Source organism: Dipodomys merriami, unplaced genomic scaffold, assembly GCF_024711535.1.
Source record: "Dipodomys merriami isolate MVZ:Mamm:240054 unplaced genomic scaffold, mDipMer1.0.p SCAF_2, whole genome shotgun sequence".
In the NCBI taxonomy this organism is placed as follows: domain Eukaryota; kingdom Metazoa; phylum Chordata; class Mammalia; order Rodentia; family Heteromyidae; genus Dipodomys; species Dipodomys merriami.
Window position 1 is genome coordinate 70,677,685 of NW_027203381.1, and position 24,264 is coordinate 70,701,948.

The 24,264-nt window shown below is 44.4% G+C and overlaps 1 protein-coding gene across 2 annotated transcripts in view; it reads left to right on the plus strand.

Annotated features, from left to right (window-relative positions):
- The window catches only part of Itgb5 (integrin subunit beta 5), a 120,808-nt gene that overhangs the window by 28,073 nt on the left and 68,471 nt on the right, over positions 1-24,264 (plus strand). For both annotated transcript variants that reach the window (XM_070030016.1, XM_070030015.1), the window contains exons 3-5: positions 1,518-1,722; positions 12,003-12,252; positions 20,020-20,188. In XM_070030016.1, the coding sequence (XP_069886117.1) occupies positions 1,518-1,722; positions 12,003-12,252; positions 20,020-20,188 (624 nt within the window). The remainder of the gene's footprint in view (positions 1-1,517; positions 1,723-12,002; positions 12,253-20,019; positions 20,189-24,264) is intronic.

The window sequence follows — 24,264 nt, forward strand, 5'->3', positions numbered from 1 at the left end:
GAATCTGAGCTAGCTTTACCTCTAAAAACCTCTTTCCCTAAAAGATCCACACTTACAGGCACCATACATATATACACATATATATATACACACACATATACATGTATATACACACACTATATGTATATATGTATATGTACGTATATATCTCTATATATATGTGCTATGTGTATGTATCTCTCTATATTTGTGGCTTGAACTCAGTGCTTGGAGGCTGTCCCTGAGCTTCTTTTGCTCAAGATTAGTGCTCTACTACTTGCCACAGCTTTACTTCTAGCCTTTTGGTGGTAATTGGAGAAAAGAGTCTCATTGACTTTCTTGCCCAGGCTGGCTTTGAACTGTGGTCTTAGTATTAGAGGCATGAGCCATCAGCACCTGAAAGTATTGTTTCATTTTAAAATTAATACCTCAAGTTCCTTTTGTTCCATTGTGTTTTTATTATCCAAACAAGAGTACAGATAAAAAACAGAAGTATTTTTGGTGTCTCCATGTTTTGGTTTCTCCATCTCATTTTTCATTTTTTTTCTAATCCTAGTATATATATAAATTCTGTTTCCATTTTTCCCCCTTCATGTTTTGAAATTCTGACTTAATTGTCTTTATTATTTGTCATGACTGTCTTTTGAAGTGATGGGCTATGTTTTTCTTATGGATTGGGGATTTTGGTTTACATGTCTATAAGATCATTATAAATTCTTCTTTTCTTTCCATTTTCTTCTTTCCATGTGAGAAACTTCTAGGCATAGACTGCTGGGTCAGTGGGGTTTGAAGTATGCCTGCAAAAAACCTGACCCTTTCAGTGGGGATAAGGCTCAATGGTAGAGTGCTTGGCCTAGCTTGAGCATGCTACTCTACTATTGAGCCTTATTCCCAGCCCGCTTGCCACGTTCTCTGTCCCTCCCTCCCTCCCTCCCTCCCTCCCTCCCTCCCTTCCTTCCTTCCTTTCTCCTTCCCTCCCCTCCCTTTCTCCCTCCCTCCCCTTTCCTTCCCTTTTCTCTTTTCCTTTCCTTTCCTTTCTTTTCTTTCTCTCTTTTTTCTTTCCTTCCCCCCCCCCTTCCTGCCCTTCCTCCCTTCCTTTTGTGTCTGGGCTTCTTGCTCTTCCTTAGCTTTTTTGCTCAAGGCTAGTGCTCTACCACTTGAACCATACCTTCACCTCTGGCATTTTGCTGGAGATAAGAGTCTCACGTTTTCCTCTCCCAGCTGATCTCAGCTTCCTGATTAGATAGGATTCCAGGCATTGCGCTGCTTTCTTTTTTTTGCTGACAGAGATAGACAAGAATGTTTGACCATCAAAATAACAGTGAAACCAGATGTTTTGTCTTTTGTCATTTACAGTTTCCACAATGGTCTCATATGCAGCATCTCAGTTAGTGTTCTTAATCCTCAGTGAGCACTGGGATAAGGATGCTCACTGTCTCCACTTCAGAAAATGAAATGGATTGGAGAGTTGAAGGCTATTGGTCTGGGTGTTCTAGGGGCCCATGCTGACCACTGGCTGCCTCTCTTTCTCTACCTAGTACTTTGGCAGCCCAAGGTCTGTCACCTCACGGTGTGACTTGAAGGCAAACCTCATCCGTAACGGCTGTGATGGTGAGATTGAGAGCCCGGTCAGTAGCACCCATATCCGGCGGAGCCTGCCACTCAGCAACAAAGGCTCCAGCACCATGGGCTCCGACGTCATCCAGATGATGCCACAGGAAGTCGCCCTAAACCTTCGGCCTGGTGAGTCTCCTGCATCCTTCCCAGTGGGCTGGATGCTGTGTGTTCAGGGATGTCCTTAGGGAGTGAACCATGTTAACATGGAAATGAGCCAGATCAGGCTGAGGGTAGAGTCAGGAGATGCTATGGGAGACAAGGCTCAGATCTCAGGAAGCAGAGGATGAAGGGAATAGCTTTGCTATATATATATTTTTTTTCTAGCAGTACTGGAGTTTGAATTCAGTGCCTCATGTTTGCCAAACATGAGCTACACCTCCAGCCCTGTATTTCCGTTGGATCTTGCTCACTACCTAGGTAGAAACCTAAGCATGCCTACGCCACTTACTTTTCGGCTTTCCATCATTGCTGGGACGTCAGGCACACACCAGTGTCCAGCTTATCTCTGTGGAGATAGACTCATAGCCTTTTCTGCCTGCGTTGGCCTGGCACTGTGATCCTGCCAGTCTGGGCTTTCCATGTATCCTGGGATGACAAGCCCATGCAACTGTGTGTAGTAGTCGGTGGAGAAGGGGGTCTCAAAGACTTTCCTACTTGAGCTGGCCACTAGCCACAATCAGTCCTTCAGATCTCGGCCTCCCAAGTAGTATGGCAGGTATGAGCCACAAGCCCCTACTTTTCCGTGCTATTTAAAAAAAAATGTGGTGGGGTAATTTCCTGGCAGGTAAGAGACTCTGAGTTTAATCCTTAGCTCTGCTAAAATCAAGCCAAAACAAATAGCCACAACAACAGAAACTCAAAATTATGGTAGAAGATCTAAAACATAAAATTTAAAATATTCTAACCAGCTTAAGTATCCAGTCTAGTTCACTGTGCTACGTCATCTCCATTACCTACCTCCAGAACTTTCCCTTCATCTCATGCAGAACTCTAACCATTGGATCATAGCTCCTCTTTCCTGGTGGTAAACATGGAAATGAACCACTTTTATACCCCCACTATTTGTTGAATGCCTGTGGTTCCCAGGGAGCTAATCCTATTATGTACTTAGGGAACATGTATAAGTGCACGTGGTGTTTGATTCTACACCTCTGGGACCACAGGCCCCTGGTGGGTCCTCGCTGGTGACTCTGTCACTGAATTCTGTGCTGCACGTCACACTCCGCTGTCAAGGGCAACTGTGGGTATGGATCGACTGGAGAGCAGCACATTTGGGACAAGGGGGATTTTTTTTCAAGTTTCATTGATCTTTTTTTAATTTTTGCTCTTTCATCGACCCATTGTTTAGAGAGCTGATGGCATTAATGATTTCTAGATGGTTGTTTAGGATTTGGGACAGCTTGGAGCAGGCCTGGGTTCCAGCTCTAGATCTCTGCTTAGCTTGGGGGCTCTGGTCTGGGTAGGCTATTCTAACCCTTGGAATCCAAAGGTTTTGCAACCCACGTTCTTCACAGGCACACACAGAGGCTTATGTGACTTTGTTATTGTCAGTGTCCATGTGGGTGTGGGGCTCACTGGATGGGATGCAGTGGGTGCACATGGTGGACACTCTGTAAAGCTCCTTGTTGTTGTAGCTATTGTTATTACTGTACAGTTCTGGCCCCCCCTCCCTCCCGTCTCTTCCTTCCTATCTGCTGGTCCAAGAGCTTAAATTTAGGGCCTAGACAGTGTCCTTAAGCCTTTTTGTTTGTCCAAAGTAGGTGCTCTACCACTTGTACCACAGATCTACTTCTGGTTTTTGTTAGTTAATTGTTACTAAGAGTCTCACAGACTTACCTCCCTGAGCAAACTTTGAACCATGATCTTAAATCTCAGCCTCCTGAGTAGCTGCGATTACAAGTATGAGCCACCAGTGCCCAGTGCATATATTAATTTCAAGAATGAACTCTGAGAAATGTGCTTTTTTTTTTTTTAGAAATGTCTGATCTGCCTGTTTGGATGATCATAAAACTAAAAAATCCAAAGAAGGGTATAATTAGGTTCTGCTAAGTAGAAAAACCCAACAAAGTATTGGAAGGTAGTCATACCTCCTGCTAAGTAAGCTACATGGTACAGTTTCCAGGTTTGGAAATATCGTGGAAACACGATCCTGTGCTTTCCACAGTGTGGTGCTGTGTGCAGGTCAGTCTTGTGTGAGCTTGGCCTGGAGACCCAGTGCTGGAGGCCCAGAGACAGAGGTGCTAATTTGACCAACCCTGTGAAGACATGCCAAATCATGGCTCCTTTTGGCCTATAGACATGAAGACCCCAGGAGAGCTGCTGAAGTGGGAATTCTTTTTTTTTTTTTTTTTTTGTATTTTTTAAAAAATTCTTTTTATTTTTTTTTAAGCAGATTTTTTTTTTTCCCCCTGTTGGTCATGGGGCCTGAACTCTGGGCCTGGTCACTGTCTCTCAGCTCCTTAGCTCAAGGCTAGCGCTCTACCACATGAGCCACAGCGTCACTCCCAGCCTTTTCTGCTTCTGTGGTGCTGAGGAATAGAACCATGCATACAAGGCAAGCACTGTACCACTGAGCCACCTTCCCAGCCCACGGAATTCTTTTTATTAAGTGGTTGTACTTGTAATTCCATAAGTCAGGTTATGAGTACAATACTTCTTGGCCAGTGGCACCCTTTCTGTAATCTTCCCCCATTTCCCCCTCCCATCCCTACCCTTAGATTACATAGTTCAACTTTTATATAATGTACATTGACTATAATGACTGCATTTGCTCCCCCTCTCTCCATTCCCATCTCTTCCCACCCCCATGGCCGTCTCCCTCCAAAACATGTTTCCACTTCCTGGTTTTAATTTTGTTAACCAGTTCATTCATTAGTTGTTCAGAGGAGATATACCTTTGGACTCCTCCCCCAAGTATACCATCCTTTAGTCAGTTTGTGTGTACACACAAAAACCTTGTATATGTTATTGCTAGCTTCCACATATGAGAGAAAACATGTGTGTCACTTAACATAATTTTTTTTCTAGCTGGGCGCCTGTGGCTCACGCCTGTAATCCTAGCAACTCAGGAGGCTGAGATCTGAGGATCATGGTTCAAAGCCAGACCAGGCAGGAAAGTCCATGAGACTCTTATCTCCAATAAAGGACTAGAAAACAGGAAGTGGTGCTGTGGCTCAAGTGGTAGAGCGCTGGCCTTGAGCTGAAGAGCGCAGGGACAGCGCCCAGGCCCAGAGTTCAAGCCCCACGACCGACAAAAAAATAAAAAATAAAAAAAATTCTAGGTCTATGAAATGGGAACTTTTTAAAGTTCTAGAACTATTGTGGATATGTTTTTCTTTTAAAATTGTTACGATAAAGGTGCTGTACAGAAGGAGTTACAATTACTTAGGTCAGGTAAAGAGTGGACAGTGTCACCCCCTTCCCTTGCTCTTGTGAATTTTTTTTTTCAGTTGTGAGGCTTGAACTCAGGGCCTGGGCACAGTCCCTGGGCCCCTTTGTGCTCAAGGCTAGTGCTCTTATCACTTGAGTCACTTCACCACTTCCTGTTTTTTGAGTGGCGATCAGAATCTTACAGGGACTTCTGGCTTCAAACTGCAATCCTCAGATCTCAGCCTCCTGAGTAGCTAGGATTACAGGTATGAGCTGCTGGCCCCTGACTTGCAAATATATTTTAAAATATTAGAAATACTCAAAATCAATAGTGTTTTTTGTTTGTTTTGCCAGTCCTGGGGCTTGAACTTAGGGCCTGGGCACTGTCCTTGAACTTCTTTTGCTCAAGGCTAGCACTCTACCACTTGAGCCACAGTACCATTTTGGGCTTTTTCTGTTTATGTGGTACTGAGGAATCAAACCCAGGGCTTCATGCATGCTTGGCAAGCACTCTACCACTAAGCCACATTTCTAGCCCCCCAATAGTGTTTCTTAAAATTGAAAATAATAATTTTAATATTTATAAATTGGAGCACAGGCACATGTCTGTATTAATGGAGAAAGGTTAAGGTGAAGGGAAGTGAGCAAGAATTTCAGTTTACCAACTGTGAACTTCACCTCAGGGAAATTCCCTGATTCTGAGGAGCTGGAGTGAAGGGATTGCTTTTCTCATGGTAGACTTTCAGAAGTGCTTTTATGTCCTCTCCCTTGCCCCTTCCCCCATGCCTCATAATTGGTGTTTGTGGAGTGAAATAGAACACTTGCCAGCCTCAAAGACTAATCAGGGACAAGCCTCAGCATAACATGAGAGATGTATCCAGAAGGCTAAATTGCCATCCCAGGATAAGGCTGAAGACAAGAAAGGAGAGAAAGTAGGAAAGGAGGGAAAAAAGGCAGGCAGGCAGGCAGAAAGGGACAGGGAGAGACAAAAGGGAGGAAAAGGGAGTCCTTTTTAAAAAAATTTGTGTGCGTGTGCACATGTATGTATATGTGTATATATGTATGTGTGTTCTGGGACTTGAACTCTGGGCCTTACATTCTCTATTGATTTTTTTTTTTCCCCATGGCTGGCCACCACTTGAGCAACAGCTGTACTTCTAGCTTTTTGCTGGTTATTTGGAAATAATAGTCTCACAGTTTTGTCTTCTCCAACTGGCTTTGAACCTTAATCCTCATATCTTAGCCTCCTGAGTAGCTAGGATTACAGATGTGAGCCATCAGGGCCTTGTTCCCTTTTTATTATTATTATTATTATTTTTTGAGTCCGGTCGTGGGGCCTGTACTCTGGGCATGGGCGCTATCCCTCAGCTCTTCAGCTCAAGGCTAGCGCTCTACCACTTGAGCCACAGCACCACTTCCGGCTTTTTTCTTTTTGCTTATGTGGTGCTGAGGAATCGAACCCAGGGCCTCAGTCATGCAAGGCAAGCACTCTACCACTGAGTCACCTTCCCAGCCCTTTTTTTTTTTTTTTTTTTTTTTAGTCCTGGGCTTAAACTCTGGGCCTGGGGTATCACTGAGCTCCTTTTTTTCTTTTTCTTTTGTCAAGGCAAGTGTGCTACCACTTGAGCCACAGTTCTACTTCTGGCTTTTTCAGTGATTAATTGGAGATGAGACTCAGGGCTTTCCTGCCCTGGCTAGCTTCTTTTTTTTTTTTTTTTTTTTTTTTTTTTGTCGGCCGTGGGGCTTGAACTCTGGGCCTGGGCGCTGTCCCTCAGCTCTTCAGCTCAAGGCGAGCGCTCTACCACTTGAGCTACAGCGCCACTTCCGGTTTTCTGGTGGTTTATTGGAGATAGGAGTCTCACGGTCTCTCCTGCCCGGGCTGGCTTTGAACCACGATCCTCAGATTTCAGCCTCCTGAGTAGCTAGGATTACAGGCGTGAGCCACCAGCGCCCAGCTCCTGGCTAGCTTCTAATTGTGACCCTTAGATCTCAGCCTCCTGAGTAACAAGGATTGTGTGTGTGTGTGTGTGTGTCTGTGTGTCTGTGTGTGTCTGTGTGTGTCTGTGTATGTGACTCTTAGTATATTTTCAAGGTTGTATAACTATTACCACTATCTAATTCCAGAATATTTTATTCACCTCTTAAAGAAACCCAGTGCATACTAACAGTTACTCCTCATCCCACTCTCCCTCCTTACCCCTTCCTAGTCAGCCCCTGGCAACCCTAGCTCCACTTTCTATTTCTGATTTTGCTTCTGCTAAACACTTCTAAAGGGTCATATAACATGTGGCTATTTTTTCATTGGTGTACAGTATACTTCATCTCATTTTTATGGCCATGTAATAGTCCATTATGTGTATGTAGTTATGCCACATTTTAGTTGAAGGACTGTTTCTGCTCTTTGGGCAGTTCTGAACACTTATGTACATGCTTTTTCTTTATTTTTAGTGTATATTAATTGTATAAGATAATGGATCTTGTTATGTCATTTTCATAAACATACAAGTTTTTATGGGGACACATGTTTTCAATAATCTTGGGTATACAGCTAGGAGTAGAATTGCTGGGTCCTATGGCAATTCCATGTTTAACTTTTTGAAGAACTGCCAAACTTTAAGCAGGCTTTTGTATAAACACAGGATCATGTTTTTTCATTTTATTTCAGGATAAGAACTTAAAAAAATAACTTTAAGAAAAGTCATAAGATCCTTACGAAAGGACATAAACTTCAAAGCAAGTCTTTTGGAGATAGTTCAAAACGAGAGGTGGCTTAAAAACACTGGATTAATTAGGAAGGTTTTTTCCCTAAGTGATTATCTGAGTGATTTCAGTCCATAAGCTTCTTTTTTTTTAATTAAAAAAAATTTTTTTTTATGACCTGTTAGCTGCTGCTGCTGCTTTTTTTTTTCCCCCCAGTCTTGAGGCTTGAACTCAGGGCCTGTGCTCTGTCTCTGGGCCTCTCTGCTTGAACCACACTGCCACTTCCAGCTTTTTCTGAGTAGTTTATAGGACATAGAGTCTCACAGAATTTCCTGTCTGAGCTGGCTTTGAACCACTTTTTAGACCTCAGCCTCCTGAGTAGCTAGGATTATTGGTGTGAGCCACTGGTGCCCAGCCCAAATTATTTTGGCAACTTTGTGTGAGTCTAAAATTATTTCAAGATAACATTTTAAGTGAAAATAAAAGAAGCAAGCCGGGTGCCGGTAGCTCATGCCTGTGATCCTAGCTACTCAGCTGGTTGAGACTGAGGATCAGAATTTGAAGCTAACTTGGGGAGACAAGTCTGAGAGACTCTTATCTCCAATTAACCAGCAAGATCCAGAAGTGGAAGTTTGGCTTAAGTTGTAGAGCATCAAGCCTTGAGCTGGTGGGGGTGGGGGAGCTAAGGGAGAATGGGAGGCCCTGGGATCAGACTCAACACACACACACACACACACACACACACACACACACACACACACACACACACACACACACACACACACACACACACACACACACACACACACACACACACACACACACACACACACACACACACACACACACACACACACACACACACACACACACACACACACACACACACACACACACACACACACACACTCCCCCCCCCCACACACACACTCCCCCCCCCTCCCCCAGTCAATCTCGAAAGTTCTCACTCGAGTTCTCTGTCTACTCTCTAGCAGTGCTTGCCATCCCTGAGGGGAAGGCTCCCTTTCAGGTGGATTGCTAGTTGCTATTGGTTAATAGTGGGAGAACCTGTACTTAAGAACTTGGGCATGGCAGAAATCTCAGTGCTTTGGAATCAGGAAGGGTTTCTCTGTGGAGAAGCTTCTCTGTGTAGTTTGTTTTATCTTGTTCCCAGACCCTGAGCTGAAGTGTGGATTATGAGGACCATCTGCAGAGAGAAGAGCTGTCAGCCCGCAGGGATGTGTGCAGAGGAAAGCTGCTGGGGACAGGTCTGGGCATGTAGGCTAGTGTGTCACCAGCTGTGTGGTGAGAAGGCCTTTCACCCTGCTGGGTGCGTGGCAGGGCACCAGGTGAAAGTCTCAGGTGTGTGAGGCTTTGTAGATATCACAGATACACAGGAGAGTGCAGTGTGGCTGTGGAGGAGGAGGAAGGGAGGAGTGTGTCCAGATAAAGTGCATCATAGGTGGGAAGTGTGTCCAGACTTTGTCCTGGCAGGGCATGCTCCACACCTGCCATGCTGGGCCACTCCACTGTGTCCACACTGGGAGTTGGGAAGGAAGGTCCAGCTGACCTGTTCTATGAGCGCCAAAGCCCATCTAGGAGTTTGTGGCATTTCAAATCAAACATGTTACTAATGGTGATAATAAAGCTTCATTCTAAGTGTGAATGATACTATTGGCTTTCTTAGACTTTTGTTTTGGAAAACTTACTTTTAACAGTTGTAGCCTTCCTGTGGTAAGGTGTGTGTGTGTGTGTGTGTGTGTGTGTGTGTGTGTGTGTGTGTGTGTGTGTGTGTGTGTGTGTGTGTGTGTGTGTGTGTGTGTGTGTGTGTGTGTGTGTGTGTGTGTGTGTGTGTGTGTGTGTGTGTGTGTGTGTGTGTGTGTGTGTGAGATCAATGATTAATTTCTCAGAACAATGTCAAGAGATTCCTTACACTGGGTATCAGTGGCTCATGCTTGTAATCCTAGCTACTCAGGAGGCTGAGATCCGAAGATCATGGTTCAAAGCCAGCCTGGGCAGAAAAGTCCAACTTATCTCCAACTACCCACCAAAAAGCCAGAAGTGGATCTGTGGTACAAATGGTAGTCAGCCTTGAGCTAAAAGCTCAGGGACAGTGCCTAGGCCCTGAGTTCAAGCCCCATAAGCAGCAGATGCAGCAAGAAATCCTGTACAGAGGCAGTAGAATTGGGAGACAATCTGCCTATGGAGAGGCCATAGGAGTTCTCCCCGAATCCTCCCCCTCCCCTCTGCTGCAGACATCCAAGAAGCAGGCCCTGTGGAGAGACCTGCCCTGTCTGTCTGACAGGAGCCAGAGACTCTGCAGCACTCCAGAAATTCATTCTGAAGGAAATCATGAACATTCTTTTGTTTGAGTCAGACTCAGATGGTTTTTAAAAATAGGCTCATACCAAGAGGGAACTCAAAGGGCATCAGTTTTGAGGTAGTAGGGCAATACAGGCAAAAACAAGTCAGGGGAAACAGGCTAGTAACCACCGCTTTGCCTATGCACAGTAATTACAATAATCCTGTGTCATCTGTATATGGAAACTGAGGCACAGGTTGTACAGCTGGTTGAGGGAGAAAGCTGGAACTTCAGCTAAGATCTTAACGTTATTGGATTCCTCTTTGTCTGCTTCATGAAGCAGGCCTTGTTTGTGTGGGAAAGGGATGTGGGATGGAGTATTCCCGGGCACATGTTCTCAGCAATAATACAGTTGCAGAACTTTACATTCATGTCTTCCATATCCAGAGAAGAACAGATATATTTAAATCATTCTTGTTGAACAGTTTTTGTATGTACAGTATTATGGTACCTTTTTTTTTTAGTATGAGAACTTTTTTTTGTATCTGTATATTGGACTGCTGTAGTTTTTTATATTAAAAGTAAAAAAAAATCCTTATAAGTAATGCCTGTTAGGCTAGTGATTAATTACTTTGTTTAGCAAATTCTACCCTGGGTTTAGAGTCCTCTGTCCTATAGGAACAGCAGGCTTTAGTGTTTGCAATCGCCGGCAAAGGTGCAGGATTGGCTGCTCGGATTGTGCAGCAGTGAGGGCTCCGTGGCTTCTGTACATCTACTACACACACAGGATCTACCTCAGTTTCAGTGTGCGTGGACAATTCTGTTCTGGGATACATAGGATATTTCCTGATACACTCAGTAAGCCCAAGGCAGATTCAATTACCTGGTGGTATGAGTAGAAGCTTATAGTCAGTTCTAAGGTATTTGTCTTCAGAAGTTCTGAAAGGATTGAGGAAACATTATCTTGGCTTGGATTCCCCAAGTTATTGTCCTTGATTTGGCCCTCTCTGTAAGCCCTGGAGGTAAGGGAGCAAAGGCCACACAGCTAGACTTCGACTTATCCCCTTGCTTTATTATTCTGAATGAATCCTTCTTTCTTCATCTGTTGGCTGTCTTATTGTAGAGCCAAAACCTATTTTCCTTGTAGCTGATAGACAGATATAGCAGTGTTTTACTTTTCTCTATTTTCCCCCTCCCATTTTCATTTCTTCTATTGACAGTACAGGGGTTTGAACTGAAGGACACATGCTTGCTTACTTAGTAGATGCTCTACCACTTGAGACCCTCACTCCCTCCCTTCCTCCCTCCCTTCCACCATACTTTCAGGCTTTTTTATTTTTAAGATAGTCCTTCCTTCCTTTCCAGGCATGTGCCTGAACTATGATCTTCCTATTTTACGTTTTCCACTGTAGCCAACATATGCTTATTCCATTGAGGTAAGAGTCTTACTAACTTTCTGCTCAGACTGGCCTCAAACCAAAGTCCTCCTGATCTCAGCTGCCTAAGCAACTACGTTTATAGGCCTAAGCTACTGAGGCTCAGCTATGACTTTTGAATAAAGCTGAAGTTCAAAATCTGTGTTTTTGGTTTTATATGTATAATTTCTGATTATAATAAGTTCTATCTGGATGTTCCCAGATATACTTAAGAACAAAGTACTCCAGAAGATCAGTGGCTGGGAAAAGAAATAGAGACTGCCCTTTGGGATGTTTTAAGTGACTGTCTGCATCACCTGCCCTCCCTTGACCTGTTCATCTCCCCTTTTTCCACCTGGCTCTTACCTTCCTTGTTAACTGTTCCCTGCGTTCTGTTTCACACACGTGCAGTTTCGCTCTGGGGCTGGAGAACCTAGGGCTTCACCCTCAGTGCCATATTATTCCCTTCTGGTACTCCAAGAAAAATCTTTCTTCTTGGAGGCACACAACCACTAAAACAAAGAGGTTGGTAGATCAGTTTTGAAAGAGTGAAAATCCACCCTTTCAGCTCCCAGCAAGTGTCTGTGGCTCCTAACATGTGTGGCATTCTGTTGGCACAGGTGACCAGACTACTTTCCAGCTCCAAGTGCGCCAGGTGGAAGACTACCCTGTGGATCTGTACTACCTGATGGACCTTTCCCTCTCTATGAAGGACGACTTGGACAGCATCCGCAACCTGGGCACCAAACTCGCCGAGGAGATGAGGAAGCTCACGAGCAACTTCCGGTTGGGTTTTGGGTCCTTTGTTGACAAGGACATCTCTCCTTTTTCCTACACAGCACCGAGGTACCAGACGAATCCATGCATTGGGTAAGTGGCCTGTTGTCTTTCTGTTTAGTACCTAACAGTAGAGAAATGGCATAGGAGGGAAACCTTAGTCCCAAGATTTGAGAGACAAGGAAACTAAGGCTTAGAGAGAATAAATAACTTGCCCATGATTACACTCAAACAGGAACTTGTAGACTTGGGATATGATTCCAGGCAGACTAGTTTGGCAGTGTGCATTCTCTTGAATAGAATGCCTGTGTTTGGTCCCTTCTAAGAAACTCTACCCGAGGCTGAGTAATAGCATATGCTGCAAACCCTGCCAGGCCTGCCATCTAGGGGCTTACCTGGGCTGTACTAAGATGCAATTCTTGAATATCGGTGGATCTTTGAAAAGTTTAGCTTGTGTAAAACCTGATCTGTTTTCGTTGGTGCTCTCCCTTATGCGATGACTCAAGGATCCAGGCTCCTTCCATCCCATTATGTCACTTGTAGTTCTTGGCCTTCTGCTGGCATTGAGGGGAGCGGAGCTGTTTTGAATCCCGTGAGCCTTCCTCTCCCTGCAGCTCATCTTTGGCAGCCTCAGTAGCTCTTAGCTCCTCTTTGGGCTGCGTAGGTCTGGGTGATCAGCAAAGTGGGAATGTTTTGGCGGCCTGTGTTCTTCGGAATCCTTCCTGGACTGTTGTCTACTCTCCTAGGTCTTTTCCATGGGTGGGAAACCAACATAGTGATGGAGTAATAGTAAGACAGAAAAAGGTTTTAAATATAAATGGCCTCAGCCTCCAAGAGGAACTAGGGATCATCATTTATTGTGGAGTATGGCTTCTTCCTGCCCACAAGTCTCATTGACATTATTATCACTCGATCCTGTCTCTTAGGCCCTTATCAGTTGAGTCAGCCACATCCAGACCAGATGTCTACTTGGAGCTTGTTTTGTTTTGTTTTTAGTTTTGATGGGACTGAGGGTTGGACTCAAGGCCTTGCTACTTGCTGGGCAGATACTCTACCATTGGAACCACCCCCCCCAGCCCTGTTGTTGGAGTCTTATTACTTATCAAGAGCCTTGGCCTCCTAACCAAAACATTTTTCATTTGGTCTGCACTAATGATTGTATTCCTTCCCCCACTTCTTCTACTTATCGGGCTTTATCTCCAGACGGATGGGGTGTGTCTCCACTGAGCTGCTGGTTGGAAGCTGGCAGAGGATCAAGGACTGGCTGTGGGCACTGCTCAGCATGTGAATACCCGCGGCTATTCCACAGTGCTTATTCAGAGCTGGCTCTCTGAAGCTCTCCAGGGCAGAACCAGTTGCAGACAGTGAGATTCTTGACAGTGAATACCAGGCATCCTGAAAAGCTGCTTGTAACACAGGAAATCGAGTAAAGAATGGGAGTTTTGAAGGAAGCATCAGGTCTAAGTTATGCAAATTTCTTTTCTCTGAGCTGAGAAGATACAAAGGGAGTCACTGTGTAGCTCAGTGAGCAGGCTCAGATTTCTTTGCCTACACAGCCCTGGTGTCCAGGCCATGCAGCATCCTGTGTCTCCTAAGAGTCCCTGCTGCTCCTTGAGGGGGAAAACAGTATTGACTGTGTAATGTGACTGTTCCCTTAGCGGGCCCAGTCTGTGCATATCCTTTCTGTTGTAATGGCATCATGACTTACCAACGTTTACAAAGACAAGATTTAACCAAGAATAACCAGAAGAATTTCTAGGGTTTCTTCAAAAGCTAGGATTTCTGGGAAAGTCCCCGTAATTCCCCACCATTCCCTCCCTTTTAGTCTGCAGCTGGTCCATTTTGCTTGTTTTTACCCCATGCTTGGGCTTTATAGACCTGTGATTGGATTTCTATCTGACTGTCACTTCTTTCCTACTGAGGTGGAGAAAACCAGAGTGAACCCTTTCCAAGCCCTAGGCACCCTTCAGTTAGGTGTTTCTCTCCCAGGGCTATGGGACCAGCAGTGGCAGCTACCAGGGCATTTGGGGGATGGGAAACTTAGGGAAAGTGACATTACCACTACAGGACATCTTAGAGGAAAGAGATGCACTGGGGCTTTCTTTAGACTTGTCTCTCCTTTCTCTGCTCCAGATGTTTCTTTATGGGATGGAAATCGTGGATTCATAGCATCCCATCTTAGCATGCACCAGAAGTGCCAGGTCTGAAGTACAAGGGCTGCCATGGGAATTCAAAAGGCATAGAGAAAAGCTCACACCTGTAATCCTAGCTACTCAAGAAGGCTGAGATCTGAGGATTCTGGTTTTCAACATCGGCAAGAAAGTTTGTGACAATCTTATTTCTTAACCTGACCACCAAAACACTGGAAAGGCAGCCGTGGCTCAACTCGTAGAGTGACCAGTCTGGAGCAGAAAAGCTAAAGGATAACACCCAGGCCCCAAGTTCAAGCCCCAGTACCCATCCGTCCCCCCAGCCTCCTAAAATAAGAAGGCATAGAGTAACTTCAGCATCAGATTAAGGAATTGTTTAATTGAAAGGGTGATTCCATTGCCTTCTGACTTCTTTGTGGTTGATAGAAAGTCTGCTTTTGCTGGGTTCAAAGCTAGCTGGGGCAGAGAAATCCTAGAGACTCTTATCTCTAACCAGCAAAATGTCAGAAGTAGGGGTGTGGCTCAAGTGGTATTGTGTCAGCCAAGTAAGAGTTCAAGCCTTGGTACTGGCATAAAAGCAGTTGCTGTGCTTCTCTCTAGAGCTTTTGATATATTCTGTGATGTGGACTCCCTTATGTCTAGGTTGATAAACTTTTAAATATATTGTTCAAACTTGGTCAACTTGTTTCTTTTAAGAATATATCTTTTTTCTTGAAAATTCTGAGTTTATCTTGTTACTTTCTTTCTTCCATTCTTTCCATTCTCATCTGGACACTGTTAGGTGTCAATGGAAGCTTCTCACTGTAAATGTCACGTGTTAGTTTTTCTCTGATAGTTTTAAAAGCCTCTCTGTGTCTGTCTCTCAAATACTTAATAGGAAATGTCTCCCAGCTTGCCACTTCATTCCCCAGGTTTAGTGTAACCCATATACAGAAATTTCATTTCTTAACTTCAGTGACTGTATTTTTTATTTCTCTAATTTTTATTTGGTTCTTTTCTAGACTCCTCCTCCTCTTCTTTCCCTTTTTATTTCTAGAGTTCGGTTTTGGTTTCCATTTTTGTTTGTTTTATTTTTCTAACATTCTGTCTGGCCTTTGGCTTCTGTTCCTTCTGGATGTTTTAAATACCCTTGTAAGAATTTTAGGCCACTCTGTTCTGTTTCCTTCAGGGTGTTGGGTTTGCTGACATTCCTGCAATGGTGGTTTGTTTCTCCTGGGGTTTATAATGCTTTTATTAGCTCATCTTCATTGGAGGCTGTTTCCCATCTGACGCTCATGTGCCCTGGCATGCTGGCTTCCTGCAGAACAACTTTACCGTTTTCTGCTGCTGGGAACCTTCTATGTTCACTGTGGGACTCGTTTTCCTTTTACTCATAATTGGGGGTTCCTTCACCATAAAAGTTGTGAATTCTGATAGTCCAGGCCTGGTGGACGTATGATTCTTATTGTGCTCAGCCTGGACCGGTAGTAAGCTTTTGCCTCTTTCCCAGGCCATGGATGGAGAATTTCTGCTTCTGGTTTTGTGAGTGGCAGCTCTTTGAGTTCAGCTGTATGCAGAGAGTCCTGTTACAGTTCTGGGCCTTGTTTAGGTTGGAAGTTTATCATCTGTGCCTGATAGACCCCTGTTGTACATGCTGTGTAATGTCCTGTCCCTGCACAGTGTGGACGCCTTGCCTGAGTTGCACACACAGCTCTCCCTGCCCATCCATGTGCTCCCCAGTCCATTCATTGTTGAGTGGCTTCCTCTCCAATTCTGGCATCTGAGATTTCCCTCCTAAGCTTCCAGGCCTGGAGTTCTATTTAAAATTTTAAATTATATTTCATGCAGAAGTTCTCTATGTTTAGGCTAAGATGAGAACCTGCTCACATAAGCTCAATCCAATTTTATCTTGAAAATTAAATTGTTTCAAGGATTTGCCTAGACCAAGTAATGTTCAAATTGGATTTGCTTCACACACACACACACACACACACACACACACACACACACACACACACACACACACACACACACACACACACACACACACACACACACACACACACACACACACACACACACACACACACCACACACACACACACACACACACACACACACACACACACTCGCTTGCCCAGCTCTTTAATCATACATTTTTTTTCTTCTTAGTTAATAATATTTAACTTAGTAATTCCTTATGAATGGTTCTTACCTGGAAGCCTGTAGAAACACTGGGTGGGTTTTCTCCTGGCAGGAGACCCCAAAACAACCAGGTCTGAAGGCCACTCAGCAATTCCATGGGCTTGGCCGGGTACCTAGTCACAGGGGACATCCTATTCCAGTTAACATCCATGTGACAGCTGTTTTTTCTTCTTAATAAGAACCATCCCTGATTGGTTCTAGTAAATTTGGTGTAGTTAAGATACCTTTCTAGAAAACATAACCCATTTCTCCCTTTTTTTGGGGGGGGGGGGAGGATATTGGCATTTGAACTCAGTCTTGTGCGTGGTAGGCTGGTGCTCTTCCATTTGAGCCATGCCTCTTTCCCTATTTTTTTTTTGTCAGTCATGGGGCTTGAACTCTGTTCTTGGGCGCTGTCCCTCAGCTCTTTAGCTCAAGGTTAGCGCTCTACCACTTGAGCCACAGCACCACTTCCAGTTTTCTGGTGATTTATTGGAGATAAGAGTCTCACAGACTTTTGTTCCCCTGGCTGGATTTGAACCACGATCCTCAGATCTCAGCTTCCTGAGTACCTAGGATTATAATAGGTGTGAACCACCGATCCCCGGCCCGGTTTTTTTTTTTACAATTTTATTGTTACCATTAATGTGTTGTTCAGAGAGGTTACAATTTCACAAGTCAGGTAATGGATACAGTTGTGTGTTTTTGGATAATGTTATCCCTTTACTTTCCCCTAGTTTCCTCCTCCCATCTCTGCCCACTAGTTTTGTGAACTTTTCTACCCAGGTTGCCCCTCCAACCTCAGTCTCCCAAGTAGTGAACACACTTTAGAGATGCTGATCACTTAACAGCCATTCTCCACAGTGAAAATCTATCTGTATTTCTGTTGTGGGAGTGAAAGGGAAGATAGGGAAAAAGGCTGAGCTATAGCCATACTTCTTCCAGCTTTCCTGATTTTTTTCAATTAATTGTAATTATTCCGTCTCTCTCCCTGCTCCCTTTCTATAATCAATCTGACCAGCTGTGACAATATTATCACTATTGAAGTCCTAAATCATGATATCTAACAACCCAGGAAGGAGTAGGAACTTGGTAGAAGATAGGCGCTGTGTGTGTGTGTGTGTGTGTGTGTGTGTGTGTGTGTGTGTGTGTGTGTGTGTGTGTGTATGTGTGTGTGTGTGTGTGTGTGTATGTGTGTGTGTGTGTGTGTGTGTGTGTGTGTGTTTGTGTGTGTGTGTTCTCTCTGGACCTGTCAGCTAGCTGTGGATGGAGCCTCAGCCTGTTCTTTCAGAGAGAATGTAATTTCTACCACTGTGCTCTTTATGACACAATGAGGAGGTCATGAAATGCCTGGCTGGCCTGAGTTACGCATTCAGAAAGAATCTGCTGTCTAAGCATAGGGTATTTGAATCTGTGGAGAAGTGAGACACAGAGGAGAGGCAGACAGGTAAGGTGTAGTTGCTGTTGCCTGTCTACTGGGAAGAGGTGGTGGCTTGTTGTGAAGGCTCTGGTGTGGTATTGTGACTGTAGTGGATGGAGCTGGGATTGGCAAAGATTGGCTTTTCACAGAGGAAGGGAGCCTGCCCAAACCTGCCCTGGCCGGGCTAGTTGGGGCAGCAGTGAAGGTGGCTTCTCTAGCAGTTGCTAAGCCTGTTGCTCTTCCCAGGCACAGGCAGATTACAAAGGCTTTCCTTCTCCAAGGCCTCTCTGATGGCTCTTACTTCTCATTACATCCTTTATAGGGATGAAGACCCTGTCTCTCTGGGCCAGGTTCCCGCCACTCTTCCTCTTGCCTGTCCTCATCCCTTGCCCTCTGTCTGCAGACCCACCAGCCCTGCTTAATCTCCTGCGGCAGGCTCTCATGTGTTCTTCTCTGGCTGCCATATTCTTTCTCCTCCTATCCCTTCTGCACCCATCTATAAATAAGTGAGACAAAATAGAATTAGAGATAACCAATGAAACTAAATCTTGACTCTTTGTACAGATCAACCAAACAATAAGCTTTCTTCTAACAAAGCCTTTCTGCCTATTTCATAGCTATTGAGCAAGCTGAAGCTCCTAGAACTGTGGTTAGAAACTAACTTCCTCCAGGAATAGAGCCTCCTGGGGTCACCGCCGAAGACTAAAAAGAGGAACTTGTTTAATATTATAGGAAAAAGGCCTGAAAGTAATCTACTGTTGACATGTAGTACTTCCTTCTTTCCAAGTTTCAGATACCATTTCCTATTTACTAATGCTTAGTTACTAAATGATATCTATGGCATGTAAAAGAATGAATAGTTTAACTGTCTTCTGGTGGCTCATGCCTGTAATCTCAGCTACTTAGTAAGTTGAGATCTGAGGATTGTGGCTCAAAGCCAGCCGAGGCAGGAAAGTCTGTGAGATTTTTTTTTTTTTTGGTCCAGTCCTGGGACCTGAACTCTGGGCCTGGGTGCTGTCCCTCAGCTCTTCAGCTCAAGGTTAGCGCTCTACCACTTGAGCCCCAGCACCACTTCTGGCTTTTTTCTTTTTGCTTATGTGGTGCTGAGGAATCGAACCCAGGGCCTCAGGCATGCAAGGCAAGTGCTCTACCACTGAGCCACCTTCCCAGCCCAGTCTGTGAGATTTTTATTTTCAGTTAACCAGGCAAAAGCTACAAGTGGTGCTCAAGTGGTAGAGCACCAGCCTTGAGCAAAATAGCTAAGGGACAGCACTCAGACCCTGAGTTCAAACCCTAGTACTGCCACAGACACATTAAAAGGGGCAGTTAATCTGTATAAACTGGTGAAGCAGAATGAATATTTTCATTCTGGTTCATGTGCTGCCATGTCTTGTTGGTGAGCATAAGAAACATAAAAAAGGTTGTGGCATCATTTGTCATGTAGCAGCACAGTTAATAGGAGAGGCTCAATTCCTAGAGCAAGTCTGCTCACATTGCCCACCATAGACATTGTCAACTTCTCCATACCATTGGTCTCACTAATCTTTCAAAGCTGTCACCAGATCTTCCTCGATCCAGAGGAGTCTATTGTAATGCCCACTTCCTTATACCCATTTATCCACACCAGGCATTTCTGTGATATATGCAATGTGCTCACCATTAGAATTGGAGGTTAGTGTTTAGGTTATCTTTATCTGCTTTATCTGTCCCAGGGCAGGTGGTAAATTCTGGATGCTGGGTAAATTCTGGTGCCCCCCACAACACTCATACTCCCCCGGATACTTGCATAAGGATGTAGAGACAAGCTGGGCATCAGTGGCTCACGCCTATAATCCTGGCTACTCAGAAAGCTGAGATCAAAGGATTGTGATTCAAAGCCAGCCTGGACAGGAAAGTCCGTGAGACTCCTATCTCCAATTAACCACCAAAAAGCTAGAAGTGGAGCTGTAACTCAAGTGGTTAGAGTGCTAGTCTTGAGCAAAAAAACAATAAACAAAAACACCTCAGGAACAGTGTCTAGTCCCTGAGTTCTGGGCCTGGTCCTAGGGGACCAGCAAAAAGTAAAAAAATACAATAAAGGATTTAGAGATAGTATTGGAAAGTGACTCTCTTCTTCTTTCTTGCTAGTTACAAGTTATTTCCAAACTGCGTCCCATCCTTTGGGTTCCGCCATCTGCTACCTCTCACAGACAGAGTGGACAGCTTCAATGAGGAAGTTCGGAAACAGAGGGTGTCCAGGAACCGCGATGCCCCCGAGGGGGGCTTTGATGCAATCCTCCAGGCCGCTGTCTGCAAGGTAACTGTTCTTCCTGGTCCTGGGTCTTTACAGGAGGTCAAGGTAGTCTCAGTGTGGGTGTGGCATTTCCTGTAGGAGGTGACAGATGATGAGCTACCTCAGCATGTGGCTGTGGTCCACTCTGGCATCCAAGTGTAAGCTTTGTGGCCACCTGGGGAGATGTCCAGCTTTCAGGTCAGCTGGAGCTTAGGCTTGGCTTGAGCAGGCATGTGACCTCTGTGTTCAGGGGACACTTGTCTTTGCCAGAGATTGGCTGTTCTATGGTTACACACTTGACTTTTTTGCTTTTTTTTTTTCAGGAGAAAAGAAGTGTAAAAGTCAAGCCATAGACATAGAATCACATAGAATTTTCTGGCCTAATTTTGTTAGACTTTCAATATTGTCCTATTGGGGATCCCAGGTGAAAAAATGGAATTGTGTGACCCCTCTGGTTTGTTTTCTTTTGTTTCTTTGTAACACATAAATCCGGAGGAAATGAACTCATACTTTTTTTAAAAAAAGGTTCTGATTAGAGAAATATATAAATGCAATATTGCTATTGACTTACCCTTAAAATAATTTTCTCTGGGTGCTAGTGGTTTGTGCCTGTAATCCTAGCTATTCAGGAGGATGAGATCTGAGAATTGTGGTTCAAAGCCAGCCCAGCAGAAAAGTTCTTGAGACTCCTACTTCTAATTTAGCCACCAAAAAGCTAGAAGTGGAGCTGTGACTTAAGTGGTAGAGTGCCAGCCTTGAGTGAAAAGAAAGCTTGGGGAAAGCACTCAGGCCCTGAATTCAAGTCCTAGGACTGGTGTGCGCGCACGCGCGCGCGCACACACACACACACTCACACTCACACACACACACACACACACACACACACGGAAGTCCCAGGACTGGTGCGCGCACACACACACTCACACTCACACTCACACACACACACACACACACACACACACGGCCCTGAATTCAAGTCCCAGGACTGGTGTGCGCGCGCACACACACACACACACTCACACTCACACACACACACACACACACGGAAGTCCCAGGACGTGCGTGCACACACACACTCACACACACACACACATACACGGAAGTCCCAGGACTGGTGTGCGCGCGCACGCACACACACACACACACACAACAAAGCAATTGACAACAAAACATAAAAATAACCATTCAAGGGGCTGGGAAGGTGGCTCCGTGGTAGAGCACTTGCTTTGCATGCAAGAGGCCCTGGGTTCAATTCCTCAGCACCACATAAGCAAAAAGAAAAAAGCCGGAAGTGGCGCTGTGGCTCAAGTGGTAGAGCGCTAGCCTTGAGCTGAAGAGCTGAGGGACAGCGCCCAGGCCCAGAGTTCAGGCCCCATGACCGGACCCAAAAAAAAACAGAAAAACAGACAAAAAAACCAAATCATTCAAGTTCCTTATAGCAACACATATTTTGCAATTTTGCAATCTTTCTAGTGCATATACTTAGCATTTTCCACAAACTCATCATGTTTTATGTATAAATGGTAATGCTTTCTTGAAAATCCAGGCAAGTTCAGGGAGGTGGTTAGGAATGCTTCTGTTTGGGGAGGGCAGGAAAGAGGTGAGAATCTATTGCAGAGGTTGCACATGGTGGCTGCTACAAAAATGCTCAGTGAACAGCTCTGAATTGTATGCACTACCATAGTTTCTGAGCTCAGCAAGTTTGTGTTCAGTGCATTATACATGCATCCTAGATATGGATGAGAAGGGAGCTACAATGTCCTTTCTGAAATAAGAAACCCCACATGGTAGTCAGAGATGGGGAAGGGAAAGGAAAAGACAGAGGAAGCAGCATATGCCCTTGCGGTCCTCTGACGTCCCTCCATCCTGCCATCACTGAGTCTTGTCCCTTCTGGAGTGGGAATCCCAGTGGCTCTCCATCCAGGGTGGCTGCTGGCCAGAAACACATGGTTTGGTTCACATGTTTGTGTTTTTTTTAGCAGTCTGAATGCCAGATGGAACACAGCTAGAATGTGTTTATCTCTGAGCTTCTTAACTGTGTCACAAAATAGCTTACAGATGTATTCCAGAAAGAATATTTGAATCTAAATTTGCCAGTCCTGAGACTCGAACTCTGGGCCTGGGCACTGTCCATGAACTTCTTTTGCTCAAGGCTAGCACTCTACCACTTGAGGCACAAAGCACTTCCTGCCTTTTCTGAGTGGTTTAGATGAAAGCCTCACAGACTTTTTCTGCCTAGGCTGGTTTTGAACCACTATCCTCAGATCTCATCCTTTTGAGTGGCTAGGATTACAGGCATGAGCCACTGACACCTGACATCTTAGATATTTTTACTGGCATTTAGATCCTAGGAGGTGATGTCTTCACAGACATCTAGCCAATATCTACATGTTGGCCTGGCAGAAAATAGTTCAGAAAATATAAGATTCCTCTCATCTACCTACCTAGAGAATTTTACATATTTTTCTTCTTTGGGGGGAGGAAGCCATCTTTAAATAAAGGCTTCTTGGTACGGGGAAGCCTAAGCAAGTCCTACTACATTACTTCTACTAGATTAATTGGAGCAACTTGATTGCTTGGGCCATAGTGATCTAGTGGACTGATGGGTCCACTCTCATGCCTGAAAAATCTCCCTATACTATCTCAGATGGATGGAGTATCCTACCCTTTGAAATTGTATATTTCAGGGGATTTTAACGGATTTCTCCAACTCATTGCCAGGACCTGGTAAATTATTGTTGACTGAGAAACATTTTATGAGTGTGTGGATTTCAGATTTATGCCATTTGAAGTTTCTACGGAGGTCTTTGTCACCAGGAATGCATGGAAAGTTAATGATGGCTTTGAATCATGCGGTCTGCTAGCTACCAGCTTCATTTTTCTCCTTTCCTTTTCCTTTGTGCTATTACACACTATATTTACATAGGAATGATTTCTAAGTCAGTTGAAACCATTTGTTTATAATAAATGTCATCTTTCCTGGTCCACACAAGCCTTAATTATGCTAGCAAAAAATTGGGAATTTGTCAGGGACTACCTTTTTGTAACAGATTGGGACAACCATGCCATTAAAGCTAATGACTTGAATAATAACTTGAGACAAATTAAGGCAGGAATGTGGAAAACAAGTTTATAAAACAGTATGGACAGGATGATCCTGTTTAGCAAATAAAAGAAAGAAAAAAAATGGAACATATTTAAAGCAGGGAGCCTGTGGCTCACACCTGTAATCCTACCTACTGTGGAGACTGGGATCCGAGGTTCAAGCCCAGACAAGAAAGTCTGTTAGACTCTAATCTTTGATTAATTACCAAAAAGTAGGAAGTGGGGATGTGGCTTAAGTGGTATAATGCCAACTTTGAGAGAAAACCTAAATAAAAACACAAGGCCCTGAGTTCAAGCCCCAGCACTAGACTAAAACAGTTTTCTTAGGAGATAGAATTATAAGTTACTTAAATCTTTTTAATTTGGCTACATTTCCATTATGAACATTATGATTTTTTAAATTAGGAAGCATTTCGAACTTACTAAAGTGGGAAGAATAGTGAAATTAAACCTCGTGTTCATCCTTAATGATTACCACTCAAATGGCATTTGCACTGAAGCATTCCTTACTTTGTTTAATGAGTTTTCTGCCTACCCCTGACTGCCCAGATTGCAGGCCCTCCGGCTTAGTGCTGCAAACTGGTGTAACAACGGGGGGGGGGGGGGGGGGCCTTCAATCAATCTCCAGCATTGGCTGGTATTTCCTAAGGCTGGAGTTGCTTAGACAGTGCCTGCCATAGTGCTACCTGCTCTGCTTCCTCTGGCCCTGGCCCCTTGGAGATGGAGCTGAGCTCACAGTGCCATGAGGAGCCGTTTGCACTGATTTTGTTTTCACTCTACTTCCCCTGGGTTGGACTATAGGTTATTGATTTGTGTGACTTCTCAATCTGAAACCAGCCATTCACGTGACTGACTTAACTCCTGTCTCTCTAGCCTGCTCTGTGTTTCTTGGAAAGCTGTTCTTTGCAAGACGGAATCTACCTGTTCCTATTTAGGATTTTATTTTGTATAAATAAAATGAGTGGTGGTTTTGAGTTGCTTTATTTCCCCCCAGC